This window comes from Microtus pennsylvanicus, chromosome X, assembly GCF_037038515.1.
Source record: "Microtus pennsylvanicus isolate mMicPen1 chromosome X, mMicPen1.hap1, whole genome shotgun sequence".
NCBI lineage: Eukaryota > Metazoa > Chordata > Mammalia > Rodentia > Cricetidae > Microtus > Microtus pennsylvanicus.
Window position 1 is genome coordinate 92,926,926 of NC_134601.1, and position 22,375 is coordinate 92,949,300.

The 22,375-nt window shown below is 44.6% G+C and overlaps 1 protein-coding gene across 2 annotated transcripts; it reads right to left on the reverse strand.

The window, feature by feature from the left end:
• Positions 1-1,594: 1,594 nt before the first annotated feature.
• Positions 1,595-7,354, reverse strand: Zxdb (zinc finger X-linked duplicated B). Of its 2 annotated transcripts, XM_075957329.1 has the most exons (2): positions 6,795-7,352; positions 1,595-6,764 (listed from the first exon to the last, which is right to left on the reverse strand). In XM_075957329.1, the coding sequence occupies exons 1-2, from the start codon at positions 7,072-7,074 to the stop codon at positions 4,468-4,470; spliced, it is 2,577 nt and encodes an 858-aa protein (XP_075813444.1). In that variant the 5' UTR covers positions 7,075-7,352; the 3' UTR covers positions 1,595-4,467. The 2 variants fall into 2 exon arrangements, with proteins under 2 accessions (XP_075813444.1, XP_075813443.1); XM_075957328.1 differs by having other exon boundaries at positions 1,595-7,354.
• Between the last annotated feature and the right edge of the window lie 15,021 nt (positions 7,355-22,375).

Consider the following 22,375-nt stretch of genomic DNA (forward strand, 5'->3'; position numbering starts at 1 on the left):
AAACATAAATTAGGAATTTAATTCTCAATTGTATTAACCACAATTTAAGTACTTAGCAGTCCTGAAGACCAATCATTGCTGTAGTAGTCATCTGCAGAGCTGATGAAAATGCCTCTCATCCTTCAAGGGAAAGTAACAAGGAGAACCATGGAGGTAGTTCACAGAATGCCTGTAGGAACCCAGAAAGAGGAAGTAGCCTTCTGCTGCTATACAGAACCTGAATAAACAAGATTGACAGCTTATGAATAATTGTGTCATCATTTGTCATTTAATTAAATACACCAAACTTCTATGCTCATTCCTAAAGTGCTCTTCTTACTCGTCTCATTGTATTACAATTCCCGGGAAACCTGAGTTACCGCTCCCAGTTTCTCTTGTCAATCTTTCTATAATAACTTCTATATCTAGCTTGCTAAAATATTACATTCTATTCCCTCTTCATGTGCTAGAGAAATCTCAAAAATCTCTCTCATTGCCTTCTCTCTCAAACTCATCACCACCACCCCTGGCTTCACACTTCATTGTCTTCACTGGAAGGAACTACTGGAACATTTGTCTGCTTTGCTTTGCCAGTTTCTCTCTGCACACCTACACAGGCCTATTAAATTAACCTTTTTAAAAAACATCATTAGCATTAACTTCTCTATTAAAGGATTTACTGGCTCTCATAACAAATTTCACAGGCTCAGCTTTTTTTCCCCACCTTTCCATCAATCTGATACCAAATTAATCTTGTTTTTACTCTGTAACTGTATAATACAATTTTCTATCTCCTCCTATCAAGTGTGATTTGCTCAAAGGTCAAGGATATAATATGTATCTATATTTCTGTTCAAAGAATCCTCGACATTTTATGTGCATAAATAATTATTAATTTGAAATACATGCAGTGCAATATTCACCTTATACTGTGTACTCACATTTGTTTCCTCAAAAGGAACATAAAAGCAAAGTTATCAAACACTATGATTCATGCTTACTGCTTAAGAATTTTTTCATTATATTGACGGGCAAATACAAGACCCACAAAAGTGCATCTATATAAAAACACACACACACACACACAAATATTTTGTGGTGGTAAAAATCAAATTCTTCATGTCAGCTGGGCAAACGTTCAAGTGCTGCAGCACATCCTCAACTGAAGGCTGATATACTTGTACTTCATTATCAATAGTGCCCTTAGAAACAGACTTCCTTTTAAGCTATTTTGTAACTGATCTTCTAATGAATAAAATAAGCCTAAAATTAAGGAGAAGCAAAGGGAAAGGTTAAGAAAATGATAAAATTAACTACTCACTATTACTCTATTATTTAAAAGGAGTGCTGACAATATTTTATCATCCCAAAAGAAAGTAACCTTACCTTAAAAACACAAAATTGTTCAACATTCTTCTATAAAGCCATATTGAGATAGAAAGAATTTGAAGAACTTAGTTCAGTGAAACAAATCAAATCTGACATCTTTAAGAAAAGTAGCATTTGCCCTTTGAAATTGCTAGGAGCAGGCAGGAAAATAGAGTTTATGCTTTCTTATTGGAAAAAAGTTGCTTTAAGGAATTAAATAAATAAATAAATAAAATCACAACATTAATTTATCTTCATGTTTATAAATTTACTTTATTTTCATGACTTGTGTATTCAGCTCATCCTTGACAGACTTATTTGCCAAACACAAAAATAGTGGTCTATTTAAGAACTTTCAAATGAATAACACTTTTGAAATATATTTTATGAATACAAATAGCTTCAACACAAACATGGAAAACTGTCAAATGGGTAGACAAAATAAAATTCTAAGCATTTCTTTGATTTATAAAAGTATGCCTACTTTTCATTTCACTAAATGAGTACAACCATTTTTAAAATATTTGTGAGTATCTGTGGGTATGTATAAATACCAACATACACACAACAAAGAAACATTTCATAGTGGCAAATGTTTAGTGCATTTCCAAAGTCTGTCATCCATAAACATCTACATGCAAATGCTACTAGACTAGTACACTAGAACAAATAAGAAAGGATTAGCAGAACTCCCTGGCAAAAAACTTTTTAAATAGAAATAATGAAACAGAATTCACTTCTCATTTGAACAGCATAAAAATAATCTCCTTTATGCGTTGAATCATATATACACACAGTATTATTTAAGCTCAGAAAATAGCTTTTTACTGTCCACACAGAACTACAGTATACACTCAGTGAATGCTAGCACTGAAATAAAATGTGCCATGAGGAAAATAGTGAAGGGATGGTCACAAGAAAAATATCTACCCATTAAACAAAGAAAGAAAGAAAAAGAAAGGTAAGGAAGAACTGGGACGCATAGGCAAGGGATTAGACTATAGAAAAATAAGCAGAAGCTAACAGAAACCAATTAAGTTGGAACAACGCAGCCACTTATGACAGAGGAGAGTGCATCTTGGAAGCTGCAAACAGGAGAGGTGAAAAAACTTCTTTTTCTGTGAAGCTATATATAGAACTGTCAGTCATAGCCAAAACCAGTTGGAATGTGAGTTGGCTAAACTATAATATGAAACATGCACAGACTTTGCTAAAACTACTTCACAGGGTTGCTCTGAACAAAAATAAAAGACATAAGTTATGGAAATATTCCATAAACTAAAACTGCTATACTCTCTGTACAGTGTTTACACAATATTGAGATTCAATCTTTCACATCTTTCAATCTGGAAAACTATAAACAATGCTCTCTTCAGAACACAGAGGATATGATCACCCTCTGCTCCTTTATCAGATGTTGAAAGAATCAGAGACTCCACAGTCACAGAGAGAAGCCTGATGTTAGAAACAGAACAAGGATGTTGACAGGCTAATCAAATGGAGAGGCATGGCGATAACCACGTGGACACGGTTCCCATAACTATTTGGGAGAGAAAAATATTCAGGTTAAGAAAGAGACCCTTTCCTGTTTCATTCTAAAACCCACAACACTTTATTAACTTGAATATCAACAGGACTGAATTAAGACTATTTTTCCTGAACAACACAAAAAACTGATATTGTAAAAAGAGCATATGAAGTCATTAAAATGTACTGAAATACATACTTTTTCTTACGTGTTGAAAACTATCTGAGAAAAAAAGGCTAGGGAATGTTAGTCATGTGCATACACACGAATCAGTAAACAGGAAACTGACTTTAGTGAGACCAGTACCTCCAAGAGAATCTCTCCAATACCACAGAGCAATAACTGGACCCTGAGTCTCTTTTATGACAAAGTCCTAGACGGCAATTCCACAACACAGCCTCCTACTACCATCAAAAGCTGTCTGAAATAACAACAATGAAAACAGCCAACACAAATCTCTTTGTTACTTTGTCTTGTTAGTTTACCATCATTTCAGGGAATATTCTGGCACTGGATAATACTTTATTACATTTTCTGAAGTGTTCTAAACAACATCTCCTCTTCCTCTAATTGGTAAGGATTGTACACGAACAATTCAACATATAAGAAGCAAAAGTAAGAACAAACAAACGTCCTGACCAGTAAAGTCTCTCAGTATCACCAAAAGAGAAAGGAGACAGCATAAGCAAATTAATAAAAGAGCAGAGGGTGATCTATAAAACATTCATGCAAAAAGAATATTTAAATATGATCAAGTCATTAACTACTAAATTAGGAAAACTTAGGAAACACAAAGGACACAATCAGTAAAAATTAGATGAGATGTGGCAAATTCTACTCAAAAATAATTATTTTCAATGAATAAATTCTTAAGAAAAGAGGGAAAATGGGACATAGAAGTTAAAATAATTTCAGAACGTTAAAGAATATTAAACCGGGAAGCATTTATGTGACAATATGAACTTAAAACGGGTATTAATTGATATAAAGAAATTATTACAATAATTTTTTTCTAAAGACCAAATGAATTCTAAAGATCAGTACTGAATATTTATGAATAAAATAAAATCTGGAGCTCCTTTAAAATACTAAAAGAGGAAAAAGATAAAAACAAATACTATGATTCATGGATTTACAATTGAAGTCAAGTGCAAAGTATATATTCACTATTACATAATTTAATTTACTTTATATTCAAAATAAGAGCATATCATTATTGGGCTGTCACAAAAAAATGTTAAGGAAAAAAACACTTAATATCCAGAACCTAAGGACCTGAAAAGAGAGTAGAAGCCATCTGACCAAACCACCTCCTTTAGAAGGAAAAGAAAACATTAAGGCTCAGCTAGGTTAGGAGACTTGCGGAGGGTCACAGAACTCATGAGTTCCAGGCCCAGGATGAGAATGTAAATCTCTAAATTTGTAGTCCACAGACGCGTTCCTCTGCAAAGCAGCAAGAAACGACTGCACAGAAGCACTCCTTCCAGAACGTCCTCAGACCAGAGTGTGATAAAAGTGAGCCGCACGGCAGGGCACGACAGGGCAGGGCAGGGCAGGGCAGGGCAGGGCTGGGCAGGCAGGGCAGAGTAGGTTCATACCAAAAACGGGGTGCCAGTCATTGTGATGAGATCTGTTTCTTTCTGAGAACCGTGGCTTCCCATTGGGTTGGAGAATCCAAACTGGGTCTCTTCCTCGTGCGCAAAGAAGTCAGAGTCGGGATGCACGTTCCAGTCGGCTTTGGCAGGGGTCAGCAGTTCCGAGACACTGTTTTCACAAAGCTTGCTGGAGGGAGTCAGAGCTTCCGTGTCCACGGTTAACTTATTGCTGGGTGTCAAAGCTTGGGGCTCCAGGCTTGAGTTTTTCAGGGCCAGGGAGCCAAAGAGCCCCCCCACGCTTCCCCCGGGGACATCGTCCATGTCTAAGGGGTTCTGCTGATAAGCGGCCACCGAGGTTCCGAAGAAGAGAGAGGTATCCAGTCCCTGGGGAAGGTCACTGGGGGCCCTCTGGGCCCGGGGGTCCGCCGCTGGCCCTAAGGAATGGTTACTGTTCTCGGCAGGGAGACCTCCCGCGAGAGTGGAGTTCACAGAGGCCATGTCAATAGTCAAGATGCCAGAGTTGACCAGGGCCGTGTCCAGCGCCGCGGCAGAACTGTGGCCGGGCACATCCGAGAAGAGAGACACCAGCTCGGGGCTGCTGAAATCGCTCTGCCCCTGGCTGGCCAGTTCACTGCTGGGCGTGAGAGAGTTGGCGGCTTCGAGCTGGCCCAAGAGGTCCTGGCTGAGCTTGTGCCTCTTGGCCATGTGGGTCTTCATGCTGTGCTTGGACGTGAAGAGTTTGTTGCAGGTGGAGACCGGGCATCGGTTCTTCCAGGTGCCCACGTCCTGCAAGTGCTTCTTGGAGTGGATGTAGAGGCTGCTGCGGGCAGAGAACCTGGCACAGCAGCCTTCGACGGGGCACACGAAGGGCTTCGTGCCCAGGTGGGTGATGCTGTGGCCCTTGAGGTGTTCGGCCCTGGTGAAGGACTTGCCGCAGCCCTCCACGGGACAGGTGAACCTGCGGTCGTCTTCGTGCTTCCTCTTGTGTCGCAGGAGTTTGGACATGCTGGTGAAGTTCCAGCCACAGCCGTCAAAGTCGCAAAGGAAAGGCCGCTCTCCCGTGTGGCTCCGCAGGTGAATCTTGAGGCGGCAAGCCTTGTCGTACTGCTTGCTGCAGCCTGGGAAGGAGCAGGCGAAGAGTTCCTGTTCCCTGAAATGGGCGCGGTTGTGAGAGAACAGGGCACTCACGGTAATGAAGGTCTTCTTGCAGCCGGAGAAGGCGCACTGGTAAGGCCGCTCGGGCTCGAAGTGGCTGCGCTGGTGGCTGCTGAGCTTGGCCTGCGTGGGGAAGCTCTCCTCGCACACCTCGCACTTGAAGGAGTTCTCCTGCTCGTGCCCCTTCATGTGCGCCTTGAGGTTGTACACGGTGGTGAAGCTCTTGCCGCAGCCCTCCACCGGGCAGCCGAATGGCCGCAGCTTGTCGTGCGACTGCAGGTGCCTCTTGAGCTTGTAGGAGGTGGTGAAGGTCCAGCCGCAGCCGCCCAGGGGGCACTTGAAGGGCCGCTGGCCCTGGCTGCTGCTGTGCGTCAGCAGGTGCACCTTCAGCTGGTGCTTCTTGGCGAAGGTCTGGCCGCACTGCGCCTCCGGGCACAGGTAGAGCAGCACGCCCGGGCCCGAGCCCTGGCCCTGGCCCTGGCCGAGAGGCCCGCGGGGGCTCTGGGCGGCGGCCGGGGCCTCGGCCTCCTCCTCCGGAGGCGCCAGCGCGGGCGCGGGTTCCGCCGGCTCGGCCAGCAGGAGGTCGGGTGGCAGCTCGGGGCAGTCGCCCAGCTGCGAGGAGCCGGCGGCCGCGGCGGCGGCGGCGGCTGCCGCGGCGGCGGGCGGGCAGCCGGCCTGCGGGCCGTCCGGGCCTCCGGGACCTCCGGGGCCGCCGGGGACCCCGGGTTGCGGCTGCGGGACCGGCGCGACCCCCGGCTCCCAGGCGGGCAGCGGGGGCGTGGTCAGGGTGAGGAAGCCGTTCTCGAAGCGCAGCAGCAAGTCCTGGTTGTGGATGGTGATGGTGCCCGCGAAGGCCGCCGCGGGGCCGGGGCTGGGGCCCGGGCCCGAGCCTGGGCCCGCCGCGGGGAGCGGCGACGGAGCCGGCGCGGCCGACGGGCGCTGGGGCCCCGGCTCGGGCCGGCCCGCGGGGTTCGCCGCGCCGCTCGCGCGCCGCTCTGGCCCCGGGCCTGTCCCGGCCTCCTCCCTCCGCACCGGCCCTCCGGCCTGCTCTGCGCCCGCCGTTTCTACGTCGCCACCCACCGGGTCGAGCAGCAACAGGAAGAAGTCGTCGCCGCCGCCGCCTCTGCCTCCTCCTCCTCCTCCTCCTCCTCCGCCGCCGCCGCCGCCGCCGCCGCCGCCGCCGCCGCGGCTCCGGGGATCCGGTCTCGGCGCCAAGCGGTTCGCGCTAGGGCTCGGGCCCAGGCCCCGTGAGGCCCTCTGGGCCTCTGCGCTCCGCGGCCCCGGCCCGCCATCTTGGGCCCCCCGGAGCAGGAGGAGGCGGCGCGTGGGGGCCTGACAAGCCAGAGAGTCCGGGGCTCGGGGCACCCCGCCGCCACCCGCGGGGCAGCAGCCGCCGCCGCCGCCGCCCTGTGGTGTCCCGCGAGCCGGGAGCAGCCTCGGGATTTCCATCTCTGCCTCGGTGAGGCTCGACTGGAACCAGAGCCGAGGCGGAGGCGCGACCCCGCCCCCTGCCGCGGGCCCGAACACGTTCCTGAAAGGAAAAAAAGTGCAATGCGCAGAAACTGGCCCTATCAGATATTAAAACGTATTTAACGCCACACTGATTTAAATATTCTGGTACCGTGTCTCTGGAGCACCAGAGATGGCCCAGAGGCAGAGTCTGGCGCAGGGAAATAACTTCCACACTTGGCTTACAAAGTAACCGAGGTCTTCCCAAGTGCAGGGAGAATGACAGTTCCTCCAGGAGACTGCTGAGGCTCCCACACACCCAGCCAGGGAGGGCGACCTGAACCCCTACCTCCCAGTGGGCAGCAGATCAGCATCCTGTGGCCCCTCCCGGAGCTCAGCCTCTTCCCTGGCGCTTCTCCTGCCTTGGAAGTTGTGCGCTGCCTAGGAGAAAACTTCGGACAGGATAAACTGTATTGCCTGTAGAAAATGGACTACCTTAAGGCTGCTACCATTTCTGCTGGAGATGCCTGCTCCAAGCGCGCGCGCGCGCGCACACACACACACACACACACACACACACACACACACACACACCATTTCTGAGTAGATGCCTGCTACAAGCGCACACATACACGCCTCGAAATTGGTTCCTGTGAGCCAAGTACTGGGTCTCAGTTTTTCACATACTTGGTCTTTTGCCGTCCTCTTGCAGGAGTCAGGAGAAGAAATGGGGCAAAAACTGACTGGCACCCTTCCACCTACAGGTGGGAAACCTGGCGGTTGAAGCAATTGATAATGAAATCTGGAATGTCCAGCCAGCTGCTCAGATCTCCCTGCTTCGAATGCTGTAGGGTGCAATTCCATAAACAATGCAGTTTATATGGAGCTATAGAGTAGAAACCATATCACATGTTTCTATTTGTGGATCGCTTCCCTTCTTCTGCATTGTGCTTATGTGCTAGGTCCATCCATGAAGCCTCTCAGGACCTTACGTGATAAATCCTCACCATCATTGACGAGCACTCAGCCATGGGCTTAGGGCACGGTGACCGTGTCCCACCATTCTACAGTAAACACACAGAGAGGGTCTTCCCAGTGGTTTTATTGTAATCATGAGCATTTTTGTGTCTTCATCATGAGAAGCCTGTCTGCTCTGTGACTGTACCCAGAGCCAGCTTTACAAACAGTGACAAACTGGGCTCTTGTCACAGGGAGGGTGGTGTTGTTATCAGAGACCCGATCTAAGAATGTCCCAGTTTGTATTCTGTTGCAATTTTCCTGTCCACTAGCAACACAGAAACCCTTTTGCATCAGGTACACCAAACATCCAAAGAATTTTCCCATCTGAAGGTGATCAGCGCTCAGTTTACTACTCTCTTCTGTGCAAGGCCTGGTACAAACTGAACTCCTTTAAGCTGCAGAGGTTTTGGTTCCCATTTTGTGACTGCTGATCAATTTGAAACTGCAGTCCTATGTGTAGACACAGTATTACCTTCAGGGCCTTGTTGCTTGAATTTTGCCTGCTGTGTACTGTATTGTGTTAACAGGAGAAAATCTTGGTACTAAGATAGTCAGATGTAACAATAGTGTGATTCATGGCGAAGGCTTTTCTTTATAGATACCTGTATGAAGAAATAGTATCTGGACTATAGGCGGAATCCACAGAGGGAAATAGACTCCCTGGGGCAGGCAGGACAGGTGAATGATAAACACATGCAGTTTGACCAGGGAAGAGACTCTGCATTCACCACCACCCACTGCAAAAGCAGCCTTTTGGCCAGGGTTGAGAACAGCAGAAATCCGTGGGTGCGTAAATAATTGCTGGCACAGCTGCTCTGACCTGAAAAGTGAACTTCTGAGATTCAGCTGGCTCTATCAGGTACCACTTGGTGATGTGTCGGGGAGGGGCAGGTGAGAGCCTTGGTCTCTGCTGCCCACATGGTCTGGTATGTGAAGACAAGAAGGTTGGAAATCCTTCCCTGCAGTGGTTCTCGAGGAATGTAGTGTCCCACCAGATGGCTTCTTGTCCTGTAGGTCTAGCATGTGTGAGGAACACCATTTTCCTTATTATTTCTGGTCTAACACAGGAAGCTTCACTGGCTCAAGCAGAGGTGACTAAAGAAGTCACAGAGGTGAGCTCTGATTTTCAGCTGGCTTTCCTCCAGAGATTATCTTTTCTTTCTTGGTAACTAAGGCCTTCTTCTTTTGAGTCCTTACTCTCCTTAATATCTATATCTGTACACACACACACACACACACAGAGAAAGAGAGAGAGAGAGAGAGAGAGAGAGAGAGACAGAGAGAGAGAGACAGAGAGAGAGAGAGACACAGAGAGAGAGACAGAGAGAGACAGAGAGAGAGAGAGACAGAGACTTTCAGAAGTAAGCCAAAGGATAATTCATTATCAGAATTCTGGCCTGGCCTCTGATGGAAAGGAAGGCTTCCTCCCTAGGTGCGAACAGGGATGTTGGTGATCAGAGGAGGAACAATAAGTGCCAGGAAGAGCAGGATTAGACAATGTCAGGAGCAGTCTTATTGAGGATGCTGGCCTGGCGTCTGGTAAAATAGGGGATTCCACCTGAGTATTGAGCCAGGTGATGTAACTAGGATTAAGAAAAAGTAGGGGTGATGTTGGGCACTTATCAATACGGAAATGGGGGTGGCTTACCTGGTTTCCAAGAAGCTGGCCTGGCTTTTGATGGGGTGGAAGCCTTCCACCAAAGGAGTGGGCCTGGATATGCTGAGAAAGAGAGGAGAGGCAATTGGAATGTGGTTCTCAGGAATGGGCATAATGGGGGGCAGTCTTACCAGGATTCAGGATGCTGGCCTGGCCTCTGGTAGAAGAAGAGGTTTCTGCCAAAGTTCTGGGCTAGGATATGGTACCAAGGGTTGGGGTTAATTTGGGAAGACACCAGAAGAGTTGGGAAGATCTTACCAAATGTTCAGGGTGCTGACCTGGACTCTGTAGAATGGGAAATTTCCACCAGAGATGTGGGCCTGGTTTTTCAGGAGCTGGTCGGGAATCTAATGGGGTGGAAGGCTTGTGCCAGAGGTACAGGCCATGATATGCTCTCCTCATTACTTCTTAATGAAAAGGACTTCTTGGTTTGTTCAGCATTCAGTTCCCTCCCATTTACTAATTTCTTTTATCAGAATGGTGCAAAGGAAGTTATCAAACTAGGTTTTCTTTCATGAGATGGGAGGGTGGCACAACTGGGTAATCACGGCATCTTTATTTCTGTATCCACCTTCTAGGCAGTTGACTGTTGTCTTTAATATCAGCCTCACTCTCCTAGACTGCAAGCAATGGTCAGGCATCCTCATTTGGTCATTTCAGTTCCATGTGTGTGTTCTTTGTCAAATCAGAAAGCAGGGCCTGGGGCAAGAGGTTGGGGAAGCCAGAGAGTCACCTTTGTCAGTAGAGAAGCTCTGTCCTGCAGCTGCCTAGATTGCACCTGGAGCCCCTGGTGTTCCACCCATCTGTCACAGGCATTCAGGCACAAGGTCTTCCTGTCTAAACAAGTCGACTTCAGTGAACATCTTTCCCCAGCTTCTCCACATTCCCTAGAACAGGAGAGATCAGGGTAAGAATTATGCTTCTCTCCTCCACCTCTCAACTCAGAATATTGTGCCTTGGTCTGAATTGAACGTGGCAAAAGCAAAAGTCCTGACACAAGATCTCACAAGACAGGCGACCAAGTGAAGAAGACACGTTTGGGAAGGGGAGAAGCTGTCAACTGAGTTGGTGGGAGCTTTTTAACAGGAAATCTGACCAGTTAGTTCCTTCAAGTATGGTCTCACCCAGGGCTATTTGCATTATCTGCTCATGACTCTGTCACTGTCCCAGGGACAGGGCTACTCCAGAGTTTGCTGTCAAGATCAGACGTGGACGCACTTGGAGTTCATAGCTGAGGGAAGCTACTCCTAATCCTCACAGTGGAAAGCAGGGCCAAAAGTCTGAGCTGTTCATTGCTAACAGTAAAGGAAAATCATATTCACAGAAAGTGAACAAATATGCGGGAAATAAGACTCAGAATGTAGAAAATACACATTACAATAAACAGATACTTAAAACTCTAACCGTCAGGATTCTGATGTCTACTTCATTTTTAAAGGGAAGTTCTCTAACAAGATAAAGAAAAGAAGCTACTCCCTAAATCTACCATTGAGGCTGGTGGTAGAAACAACTCTCACCTCCCAGGAGACAGGCTCTAGTTTATTCTGCACCCACATTTGAGTGACCTTAGACATTGATCTCAAATTCAGGTAACCCTGAATTCCATGTTCGAACGTAGCCTCTATCTCGTCGTGTTTTTATAATACCAGAACAAAGAATAGTCAAGACCCAACCCATTTTGAAATACGTTGGAATGAATAAGTCCACAGACTGCAACACGGTGGGGAAATCTGTGCTATGGGCCTGAGCTGCCATCTAGTGACACTGGAAGCCCCTAACTTGGTTACATCTATTGTTCTCTTAGTATATTTCCAAGTCACTGGCCAGTCACAGAATGTGAGGTCAGGCACAGGGCTGGTCTGTGAATGTCTACCATGGGGGATGAAGATATCCCAAGACAAAGTGTGGTTGAACTCTGAACTGCAGAAATCCGTGGGTGTGTAAATAATTGCTGGCACAGCTCCTCTGACCTGAAAAGTGAACTTCTGAGATTCAGCTGGCTCTATCAGGTACCACTTGGTGATGTGTCGGGGAGGGGCAGGTGAGAGCCTTGGTCTCTGCTGCCCACATGGTCTGGTATGTGAAGACAAGGAGGTTGGAAATCCTTCCCTGCAGTGGTTCTCGAGGAATGTAGTGTCCCACCAGATGGCTTTTCGTCCTGTAGGTCTAGCATGTGTTTGGAACACCATTTTCCTTATTATTTCTGGTCTAATAGGTAGTTAGACTTGCAGAAGATTCAGAGTAAGCTGCTGTTCTTCCAGGAACTTTTGTTCTCAGGAGGGAACTGATCCTAAGAAACTTTACACTCCATTCTTGCTGCTGGAATATCATAATATTCAGATTTATTTTTGTTTTGTTTTGTGAAACATGGTTTCACTGTGGACCTTTGAGCCTATCCTGAAACACTTTCTGTAGATCAGGCTAGCCTCAGACTCACAGAGATCCATATGCCTCTGTCACCCAAGTGCTGGTATTAAATGTCTGGTCCACAAGTGACTGGCTACATTCAGAACTATTAATTCTCCAGGTTGCAAACAGACCCCCATCAGTGCCTATGTGAATGGCTGACCTAAGAGCAATGTGGATTGACTGGTGGTGTTGTGGATGCAAGTGTACTTAGGTAAACACTGAGGGATGCTGGGAAAAGATCCATGGGGTCTCCAAGATGACACACAAGTGAAGCTGTTGGTAAGAAAGACTTTTGCATCCAATGACTAGCTCAGCTTGATGGTACAGACCCGCATGGTATTAAGAAGGGAAACAACTACCAGATGTTTTTCTTTTTTATTGAAAGAAAAAGTCGGCCTCCTCCCAGCCTCCCATTTCCCTCCCCCTCCTCCTACTCCTCTTCCCCTTCCCCCCTCCTCTCCCGCTCCCTCTCCAGTCTGAAGAGCAGTCAGGGTTCCCTGCCCTGTGGAAAGTCCAAAGTCCTCCCCCCTCCATCCTGGTCTAGGAAGGTGAATATCCAAACTGGCTAAGCTCCCACATGCCAGAACATGAAGTAGGATCAAAACCCAGTGCCATTGTCCTAGGATTCTCAGCAGCCCTCATTGTCCACCATATTCTGAGAGTCCGGTTTTATCCCCTGCTTTTTCAGTCACAGTCCAGCTGGCCTTGGTGAGCTCCCAATAGGTCAGCCCCACTGTCTCCGAGGGTGGGTGCACCCCTTGTGGTCCTGACTTCTTTGCTCATGTTCTCCCTCCTTCTGCTCCTGATTGGGACATTGGGAGCTCAGTCTGGTGCTCCAGTGTGGGTCTCTGTCTCTATCTCCATCCATCACCAGATGAAGGTTCTATGGTGATATGCAAGATATTCATCAGTATGGCTATAGGATAGGGCCATTTCAGGTTCCCTATCCTCAGCTGCCCCAGGAACTAACTGGGGACATCGCCCTGGGCACCTGGGAACCCCTCTAGATCCAATTTTCTTGCCAACCCTAAGATGGCTCCCTTAAGATATGTGCTTCCCTGCTCCCCTATCCAACCTTCCTTATCCCAATCATTCCGTTTCCCCAAGTTCCCCCCTTTTCACTTTTCTCTCCCCATCTCCCCTTACCTCCCTCCCTCCCCACCCCCAAGATCCCAATTTTTTGCCCGGCAATCGTGTCTACTTCCCATTACCAGGAGGATAGCTATATGTTTTTCTTTGGGTTCACCTTCTTATTTAGCTTCTTTAGGATATCTTTTTTGGGGTTTTTTTTTAATCATACAGCACTTCATTTATTCAGTTTGAATCATTTCATACAACAGTGGAAACAGAAAGCAAAAAAAAATTGAAAAGTTTTAGGAACAAAAGTAAGACTTTTTATATATCTGTATTATAACAAATATCACCATAGGGGGATTTAAAAATGTTTAATTCGTTGGTATACATGGTCCTCAAAGGGGATACTAAATGAATGAAGATGTCGTGATATTTCTTGATTAAAGTATTGCTCTTAGGAATTAACTGACAGAAATTGGGATTGCCTGTTCCTCATTTGCCTCTATTTACTCTCTCTGTTATCACATGCTCTAACCAGATTATATAGTATAAAATTATGCTAATAAAGTTTGTATTATGTGAACAGAAATGAAATACATAACGATCTGCATGACACTCTTGAGTATAGTCTTAGAAACTATCTTTTTCATTGTATTTAATAAGAAAAGTCAATAGTAGCTTCCTATGTACCCATTGAATGACTTTTTTCTTTTTTTCAAATTATAGACTCAATGAACTTTATTTATGGCTAGAAATCAATTATGAGTGAGTACATCCCATGTTCCTCTTTTTGGGTCTGGCTTACCTCACTCAGGGTAGTGTTTTCTATTTCCATCCTTTTGTATGCAAAATTCAAAAAGTCATTGTTTTTTACTGCTGAGTAGTACTCTAATGTGTATATATTCCACACTTTCTTCATCCATTCTTCCACTGAGAAACATCTAGGTTGTTTCCAGGTTCTGACTATTACAAATAATTGCTGCTGTGAACATAGTTGAACAAATGCCCTTGTCATATGATCAGGCATCTCTTGGGTATATTCCCAAGAGTGGCATTGCTGGGTCCAAAGGTAGGTTGATCCCGAATTTCCTGAGAAACCACCACACTGCTATCCAAAGTGGTTGCACAAGTTTGTATTCCCACCAGCAATGGATGAGGGTACCTCTTCCTCCACAACCTCTCCAGCAAAGGCTGTCATTGGTGTTTTTGATGTTAGCCATTCTGACAGGTGTAAGATGATATCTCAAAGTTGTTTTAATTTGCATTTCCCTGATCGCTAAGGAAGTTGAGCAAGACCTTAATTGTCTTTTGGCCATTTGAACTTCTTCTGTTGAGAATTCTCTGTTCAGATCTTCACCAAACCCGCAACAGACAAAGGTCTGAACTCCAAAACATATAAAGAACTCAAGAAACTAGACTTTAAAATGCTAATTAACCCAATTAAAAAATGGGGCACTGATCTACCAGATGTTTTACTCTGACTTGTCCATGTTCACCGTGAGACACCGCAGGCATGAATATAGGCACACACACAGACACATAGACACAAATGGTGAAAAATATTTAAATATATAAGTAATTGTAATGTGTTTGAGGGTCTAGGAGAAACTTTATTTCACTCTGAGGTATCTGACAAAGTTGGGAAATTGAATGAAAAGCGTTTGGGAGATTAAGCAGCATGAACACATACAGGTATTTTGTATTTGGCCCGGTGGAAAGGAATGTGTCTTCCCAAAGAGATGGCTACATAATCGTCTCTGTTCTGATTGATGTGCTCATTTCCAGGGGTATTGTAGTTCTGAAATGGGTTTGTTTTATAATTCTAGGTCCACTTTCATATTAGGCTCCAAACTTAACATTATTTATTTATGTGTTTGTTTATTTGTTTATGTATTTATTTCATTAAAACATTTATACATCCTCCCATACCCTTCCATTTCCCCCACACCTTCTTCTCCCTCCCTCTCCCTCCTTAATAGTAGGTAGGGAACCCTGCAGTCTGGGAAGTCCAAGTCCCTCCCCCTTACATCCAGGCCTAAGAAGCTTTGCATCCAAATAGACTAGGATCACAAAAAGCCACTACATACAGTAGAAACAATGGCTTCTCAGTCAGCCCCAATAGTTAGCCACATTTAGTGAGTCTGGTTTTATTGCATGCTCTTTCAGTCCTGGTCCAGCTGGATTTTGTGAGCTCCCATTAGATCAGGCACACTGTCTCAGTGGGTGGACCAACCTCTCACAGTCCAGACTTCCGGGCTCATCTTCTCCCTCCTCCTGCCCTTCAACTGGACCGTAGGAGCTCAGTCCCTGCTCTGATAAGGGTTTCTGTCTCTATCTCCATCTGTGGCCGGACAAAGATTCTATGGCGATATTCGAGATAATCATCAGTGTGATAGTGGGGCAAGGTCAGTTCAGGCACCCTCTGCTCTGCTGCCCAAGGACCTATCTGGGTACAATCCCGTAGAATTCTGGGATCCCCTCTAGAGCCAAGTCTCTTGTCAACCCTAAAATGGCTCCCTTAATGTAGATATCTTCTTCCCTGTTCCTATATCTGCCCTTCCTCCATCTCCACCCTTCCACTCCCCCAAGCTCTCTTGTCTTTCCTTTCTCCCTTCCCTCTCCCCCTCTCCCCTTCCTCCAAACCTACTCCCATCCCTCCCTCACCACCATGCTCCCAACTTTTGCCCGGCAAATTTATTTGCTTCCAATTTTCAGGAGGATCTATATATGTTTGTCTTGGGGTTCACCTTGTTATTTGGCTTCTCTAGGCTTGCAAACTATAGGCTTAATGTCTTTTATTTATGACTAGAGTCCACTAATAAGTGAGTACATAAAATATTCATCTTTTTGGGTCTGGGTTATGTTCCTCAGGATAGTGTTTTCCATTTTCATCCATTTGCATGCAAAATTCAAGATATCATTATTTTTTACCAGTGAGTAGTACTCTAATGTGTATTTATTCCACACTTTCTTTATTTATTCTTCAATTGAAGGGCATCTAGGTTGTTTCCAGGCTCTATTACAAAAGATCTGCTATGAACATAGTTGAACAAATCCTTTTGTAGTATTATTGGGCGTCTCTTGGTTATATCCCCAATAGTGGAATTGCTGGATCCTCGGTAGGTTGAGTCCCAATTTCCTGAGAAACCGCAACACTGATTTTAAAAGTGGTTGCACAAGTTGCAATCCCACCAATAATGGCTGAGTGTTCCTTTTACTCCACATCCCTTCCAACACAGACTATCCTTGGTGTTTTTGATTTTAGCCACTCTGACAGGTGTAAGATGGTATCTCAAATTTGTTTTTATTTGCATTTCTGTGATTGCTAAAGAGGTTGAGCATGGCCTTAAGTGGCATATAAATAAACTGAAAGAAAAAAACATATTATCATTTCATTGGAGGCTGAAAAAGCATTCGACAAACTTCAACACCCCTTTATGATAAATCTCTTGGAGAGGTAAGGGATACATGGATCATATCTAAATGTAATAAAAGCAATATACAAACTAATAGCTACTATCGAATTAAATGTAGAGAAACTCAAAGCCATTCCACTAAAATCAAGAACAAGACAAGACAGTCCACTCTCTCCATATCTCTTCAACATTGTGCTTGAAGTTTTAGCAATAGCAGTAAGACAACATAAAGAGATCGAGGGGATTCGAATCGAAAATGAAGAAGTCAAACTTTTGTTATTTTCAGATAATATGTTTGTGTACATCGATGACCCCAAAAACACTACCAGAGAACTCCTAGAGCTGATAAAAACCTTTAGTGATGTGGCAGGATACAAGATCAACTCAAAAAAAAAAATAAGTTGACCTATACACAAAGGATAGAGAAGCAGAGAGGGAAATTAAAGACACTTCACCTTTCATGATAGACACAAATAGCATAAAGTATCTTGGGGTTAAACTAACCAAGGAAGTGAAAGATCTATGTGACAAGAACTTAAAGGCTTTGAAGAAAGAAATTGAAGAGGACACCAGAAAATGGAAGGATCTCCCATGCTCTTGGATGGGTAGGATCAACATAGTAAAAATGGCAGTTCTACCAAAGGCAATGTATAAATTCAATGCAGTCCCTCTCAAAATCCCAACAAAATTCTTCACAGATCATGAGAGAACAATAATTAACTTTATATGGCAAAACAAAAACCCAGGATAGCCAAAACAATCTTATACAATGAAGAAACTTCCAGAACCAACTTAACATTTTTAATTTTGCCTTGTAGGTTTTGCTTCATGGATCCCAATCCCGCTTATATCCCCATCCCTTCCAATATCCCCGCTACCCTTACTAACTCCCCCCACCAAAAAAAGGAAAACAAAAATTACAATAAGAGAAACGAGGAAGAAAGGAATTGAAAAACTCATCGCAGCTGCTGTAGTGACTAGGGAGTCACACAGTAAACCTTTAGTCCATATGCACTTGCTAGTGTTCAGGACAATGAGTCATTGGTCTGGTCCCAGGCCTCTGGGTTTTGCTACACCATAGACATCAGCTCTTCCTAGGACTCCTGTTGTTGTCACAAAGATTCTGTAAGTTGGGTCTGCAGAGCTGGCCATTTCACATGCTCCAGTAGATCCCAGAAGGGGTGGATGATGGGATGGGCCTACACTTAGCCATGTTTTGGTGTCTGAGTAGTTGCTGGGTTGGTCAGCCTGCCAGGTCTCTCTCACCCTCAAAACAAGTGTGAGCTTTCCAGCAACACCCCAGCTAGCACACCTATGCAGTGAGCAGCAAGGGTTGAGGTTGTTTCTCCTGCTCTTCTGTGCTCTGGGCCAGCTCATTGAAACCTATACACCAGGGCTAGCATGCCCAAACCTATACCACAAGGGCCAGCACTATTGTGTTGCTCAGGCGGTGTGTACGATCCACTCTGCAGACTGCTGCAGCTGGTGAGAGGCAGGGATAACTCCAGCTCTCTGGGTCTTCTGACCACATGGACGGCTCCTCTACCTTCCATATGCCTTGAGGTGTGCTGAGGGGGCTTCTTTCCCTTGCTCATGACACTGTGTGTTAGATGGACGGCCAGGATCCAGTAACCCACCATTACATTCTCAGAGTTTGCTCACTTTTTCTCTCCTTCCTTCCCCAGCAACATGTCCAGCTCTACTGTTTTTCCCAGGAGAGGGGCAAGGCCCACACTCCCTAATGCTCCATCTATTGAGGGCCAGGGTCAGATCTGGTTTACTGCACATGGCAAGGAGTGAGGGGGCATTTATTTCATTGTCATGAAATCTTGTTTGCGTTCTAACAAACATAGCTTGCTTAAAGATCAGAGGGTTGCATTAGCCACTGGTTAGCCATAGAGGCCAGGCAGGGGTGGCATATGCCTTTGAACCCAGCACATTTGAATAAGAAGCAGTATGATCAGGCATTCAAGACCACTCAGGATTAAATGAGGTTGATTTAGTAAGTAAAAGAAAAATAGAGCCAGGTGGTGGAACCTCATATCTTAATTCCTGCACTGTGAAGGTGGGGACAGTAATATAAGGCAGGAGGAGACAGGACTTTTAGGCTGATGAGTTAGCGAGGAAGGAGGTGGCTGTATACTGATCTTAGTCTCTCTAATATGGCAGCATGTACCCCAATGTCTGACACCAGGTTTATATTATTAAGAACAATGAAAATTCACACTATAAGGAAGGGCATCTTTCCCTCACCCTTGCTAACCCTTGTTAGATGAGGGGGGCAAGACCAGCTCTCCCAATCCCATATCCTCTGATTAAGCCCACCCATTGGGTAGCACTACTCTGTTGCCATGGAGAGGTGTAGGGCCTGATCCCCTAATGCTGCAGCCAGTGTGGGGCAGGACCAGCCCTTCCACACTGATGATACAGGAATTTAATACGTTTTTAAAATCAGCTTGATCCTGCTAGGATGAGAATATCCAGCTGCAAAGCTGAATGGGAGCACGCAGTCCCTCAGAATTTTGAACACTGAAATATGTGTGTGGAAAATGTGAACAGCCAGCACACTGAAGATGGAACCTAGCAGGGTGTGGGTCAAGAGGGCGACCATGCTCAGGGTAGAGACAATCTTTTTGTTTTGTAACATTTCTTGTGATCTTTGAGCATGGCATACATGAGTACCTTATTTTCATGACGTCAATCCCAACCCCTACTTCAATGCTCATGGTGGCCTCCCTCTCACTCTCAAAAGTTCTACAAGAACTGCATACATGTATACATGCATTTGATTGAACAAAATGGATCCAAGTGGATATAGGCAACAGGCACAGATCATTGGCTAGCAAGGAGCTGTAAAAATAACAAAAGTTTCAACTTTGAAAGGTTGAGGATCAGGTAGGATAACCTGAGTTCCACCAGGCCATAAAAGTACTAAGGGCACTGCTGCTAAAATTAGTTCAGGAAATGGGAAAGGAAGAAACACTACACATCACAGTTCTTGAAAGTCGTATCAACGTGAATCTCAAACTCCACGAGGAATCATCAACAGCAAAAGTAATTTTGATGACAATTTACCTCATGAGTATGCACAAATGCTCTTAATGAAAATAATGTACAAATGTTCTTATAAATCAAATTAGCAATGCATCAAATCAGACCTTCCACTACGGAGAAGCAGACTTCAGCCAGGAATGTAAGGATGTTCCAATGTGTTTATCAATAAATATGGAACAGTGCATATGAATTCCAGAAGCCCTTTCAAATTTTTGCTACAATCATTCTACCTTGCGTCAAGGCTTCATTTTGCTGTTTGCTCTCTGTGCCAAATTGCAGCAAAACAAACGACCTTTCCCAAGACTGTACAGTCTTTGTCATCCCCAAGAGAATGTCTGATACGTGTGAAACATGACTGAGAATAGAATCACAGGACTCCTGTCTTTTCTTTATCTTATGTTATCTGAGTCCCCAGTCAGTCACCTCCTACTGCTTAAGTTGGCATATAACACCCTGAAATCAGGTTTATGTATGTGCTACTCTAGACTAGAGTCACATGAACAAGGAACTTGGAAAGCTGAGGGTGGTTGGTTGGAGGCTGGTGGATGACTTTCAGGAAAGCAGAGCTATCCATAAATCACCCAGCACGCTGCAAATGCCCCTGAAGAACAGGGTTCACCCTAGAGATGAGTTTGAGTGAGTCATTATTTGGACCGTTGGTACTGTGTGATCTCCGCAGAGGATGATAATTTTAGATTCCCCTGAATAACACCAATGTAAATACACTCTAACACAGAACACATATGATCATCCTAACAGATGCAGAAAAGGACTTTGACAAATTTCCAAAGTTCTGAAGTAGGAACATACCTTCACATGGAAAATCTACCTATAACAGACTTTAGGTCAACATTGTCCTAGCTTTGGGAAGGTTGAAAGAATTTCCTCTAACATCAGGGATGAGCCAAGGGCTCACTCTTACTCAACCCAGTGCCTGCATTTCACTAGAAAAAAGGCAAAATAAAGGAGCAAAAGGAAGAGAAACAAGAAAGAAAGAAGTCAAATTATCCCTACTTGAAAACCATATGATGCTAGATTTGAATTGCCCCAAATATTCCACCTGCAAATGCTTATGCCTGATAGAAATATTCAATAGAAAGACAGCATTTCAACTAATTCTGTTTTCTATATACTAATAATAAACATGCTTAGGACGATATCAGGGGAAAGTCCCATTTCAGTAGTCTCAAAATAAATGAACAAATAACATTAAATCAAATTAAAAACCCAAGAATAAAATTTTTGTTTGATTTATTTTTCATTAATATTTTTATTATTTAAAACAATGTTTAAATTTAAATATATTTGATCATGTTTTCCTCCCCAAAAACCTTCCAGAACCTCTCTCCCTGCCAACCTACCCAACTTTTAGTGTTTTCTTCAAAATAGCAAAGCCAATCAAAAACCAACTACAACAACAAAACCTCCCAAACCAGGAAATAACACCACAAAGGGAAAAAAACTAAAGCAAAACAAGCCCCCAAACTTTAAACAGTTCTTGAAAAAGCACAAAAAAATTCTGTGGAGTCCACTATATGGTGTCAACTACTCCTGAGCATGAGACCTGCCTTGGAGTGTTTCATATACCCGGGGTCACGCCAATGTAGTAACCTGAGTTTCCTCTCCAAACAGGTGTGCCAGTTCTGTTGTTACTGTTTATCAAATTGGCTCACTTTACATTCATTCTTTCTTACTTTCATTCTTTTAATTTTAAAACAATATAACAAAAGAAAGTATAACAAGACCAAACAAAAACTATCACAAACCCACAGGAGGAAAAGTGCCTAAGAAAAGGCACACGAATCAGACTCACGTGGTTTGCTCACTTAGGAGTCCCATGAAAACACTAAACAGGAAGCCATGATATATGCACAAAGTACCTGGTGCAAACCTGTGCAGGGCCTGTGCATTCTGCTGCAGTCTCTGTGAGTTCATAGGATCTTTGCTCACGGTGACTTAGAGGGACTTTTTCTCTTAGGGCCTCCTGCCAGGCTGAATCTTGTACTCTTTTCGCCGCCTTCCACGGGGTTACATTGGGAGAGACAGTGATATTAAGGACTATTTGAGGGCTATTATAGAAAACTAAAACAGTAGAAACCTCCTCAAATATATACACATGTGGTGCAGATTGAAATGACATCACCAAATAATGGGAGAGACAGAATCCCAACTGCCCATCTCTTATCACCAAAGGAAGTTCCAGTATTGGGGTTAGGTTACATCTAATAGAGTTGTTGGCCAAAGTGACCCCATGAAAATTCACAAACAACCCAGGCTGTTTCCAACAATATAGGTGCTCTCCACAAACTGACATCTTTGAGTAATCTTAACAAAGGTGAACACTTCCACAATCAAATCTTTAAAATTCATTGACTGATGGCTAAAGATGTTGAACATTTCTTAGTGTTCCTCAGCCATTTGAGACTTTTCTGTTGAGAATTCTTTTTATATCTGTACCCCATTTTTAAAATGGATTATTTGTAATTTCATATCTGGTTCCTGGAGTTCTTTCTGTATTTGGACAACAGCACTCTGTGAGATGTGGGCATATTGAAGATCTTTCCCCATTTGTAGGTTGTCAGTTTGTTATATTGATACTGTCCTTTGCCTTACAGAGCTTTTCAGTTTCATTAGGTTCCGTTTTAACTGCTGAACCTAGTGTCTGCACTAT

Coding starts and splice junctions, on each gene's coding strand:
- Zxdb (XM_075957328.1), bottom strand. CDS start 7,074: ATGGAAATCCCGAGGCTGCTCCCGGCTCGCGGGACACCACAGGGCGGC.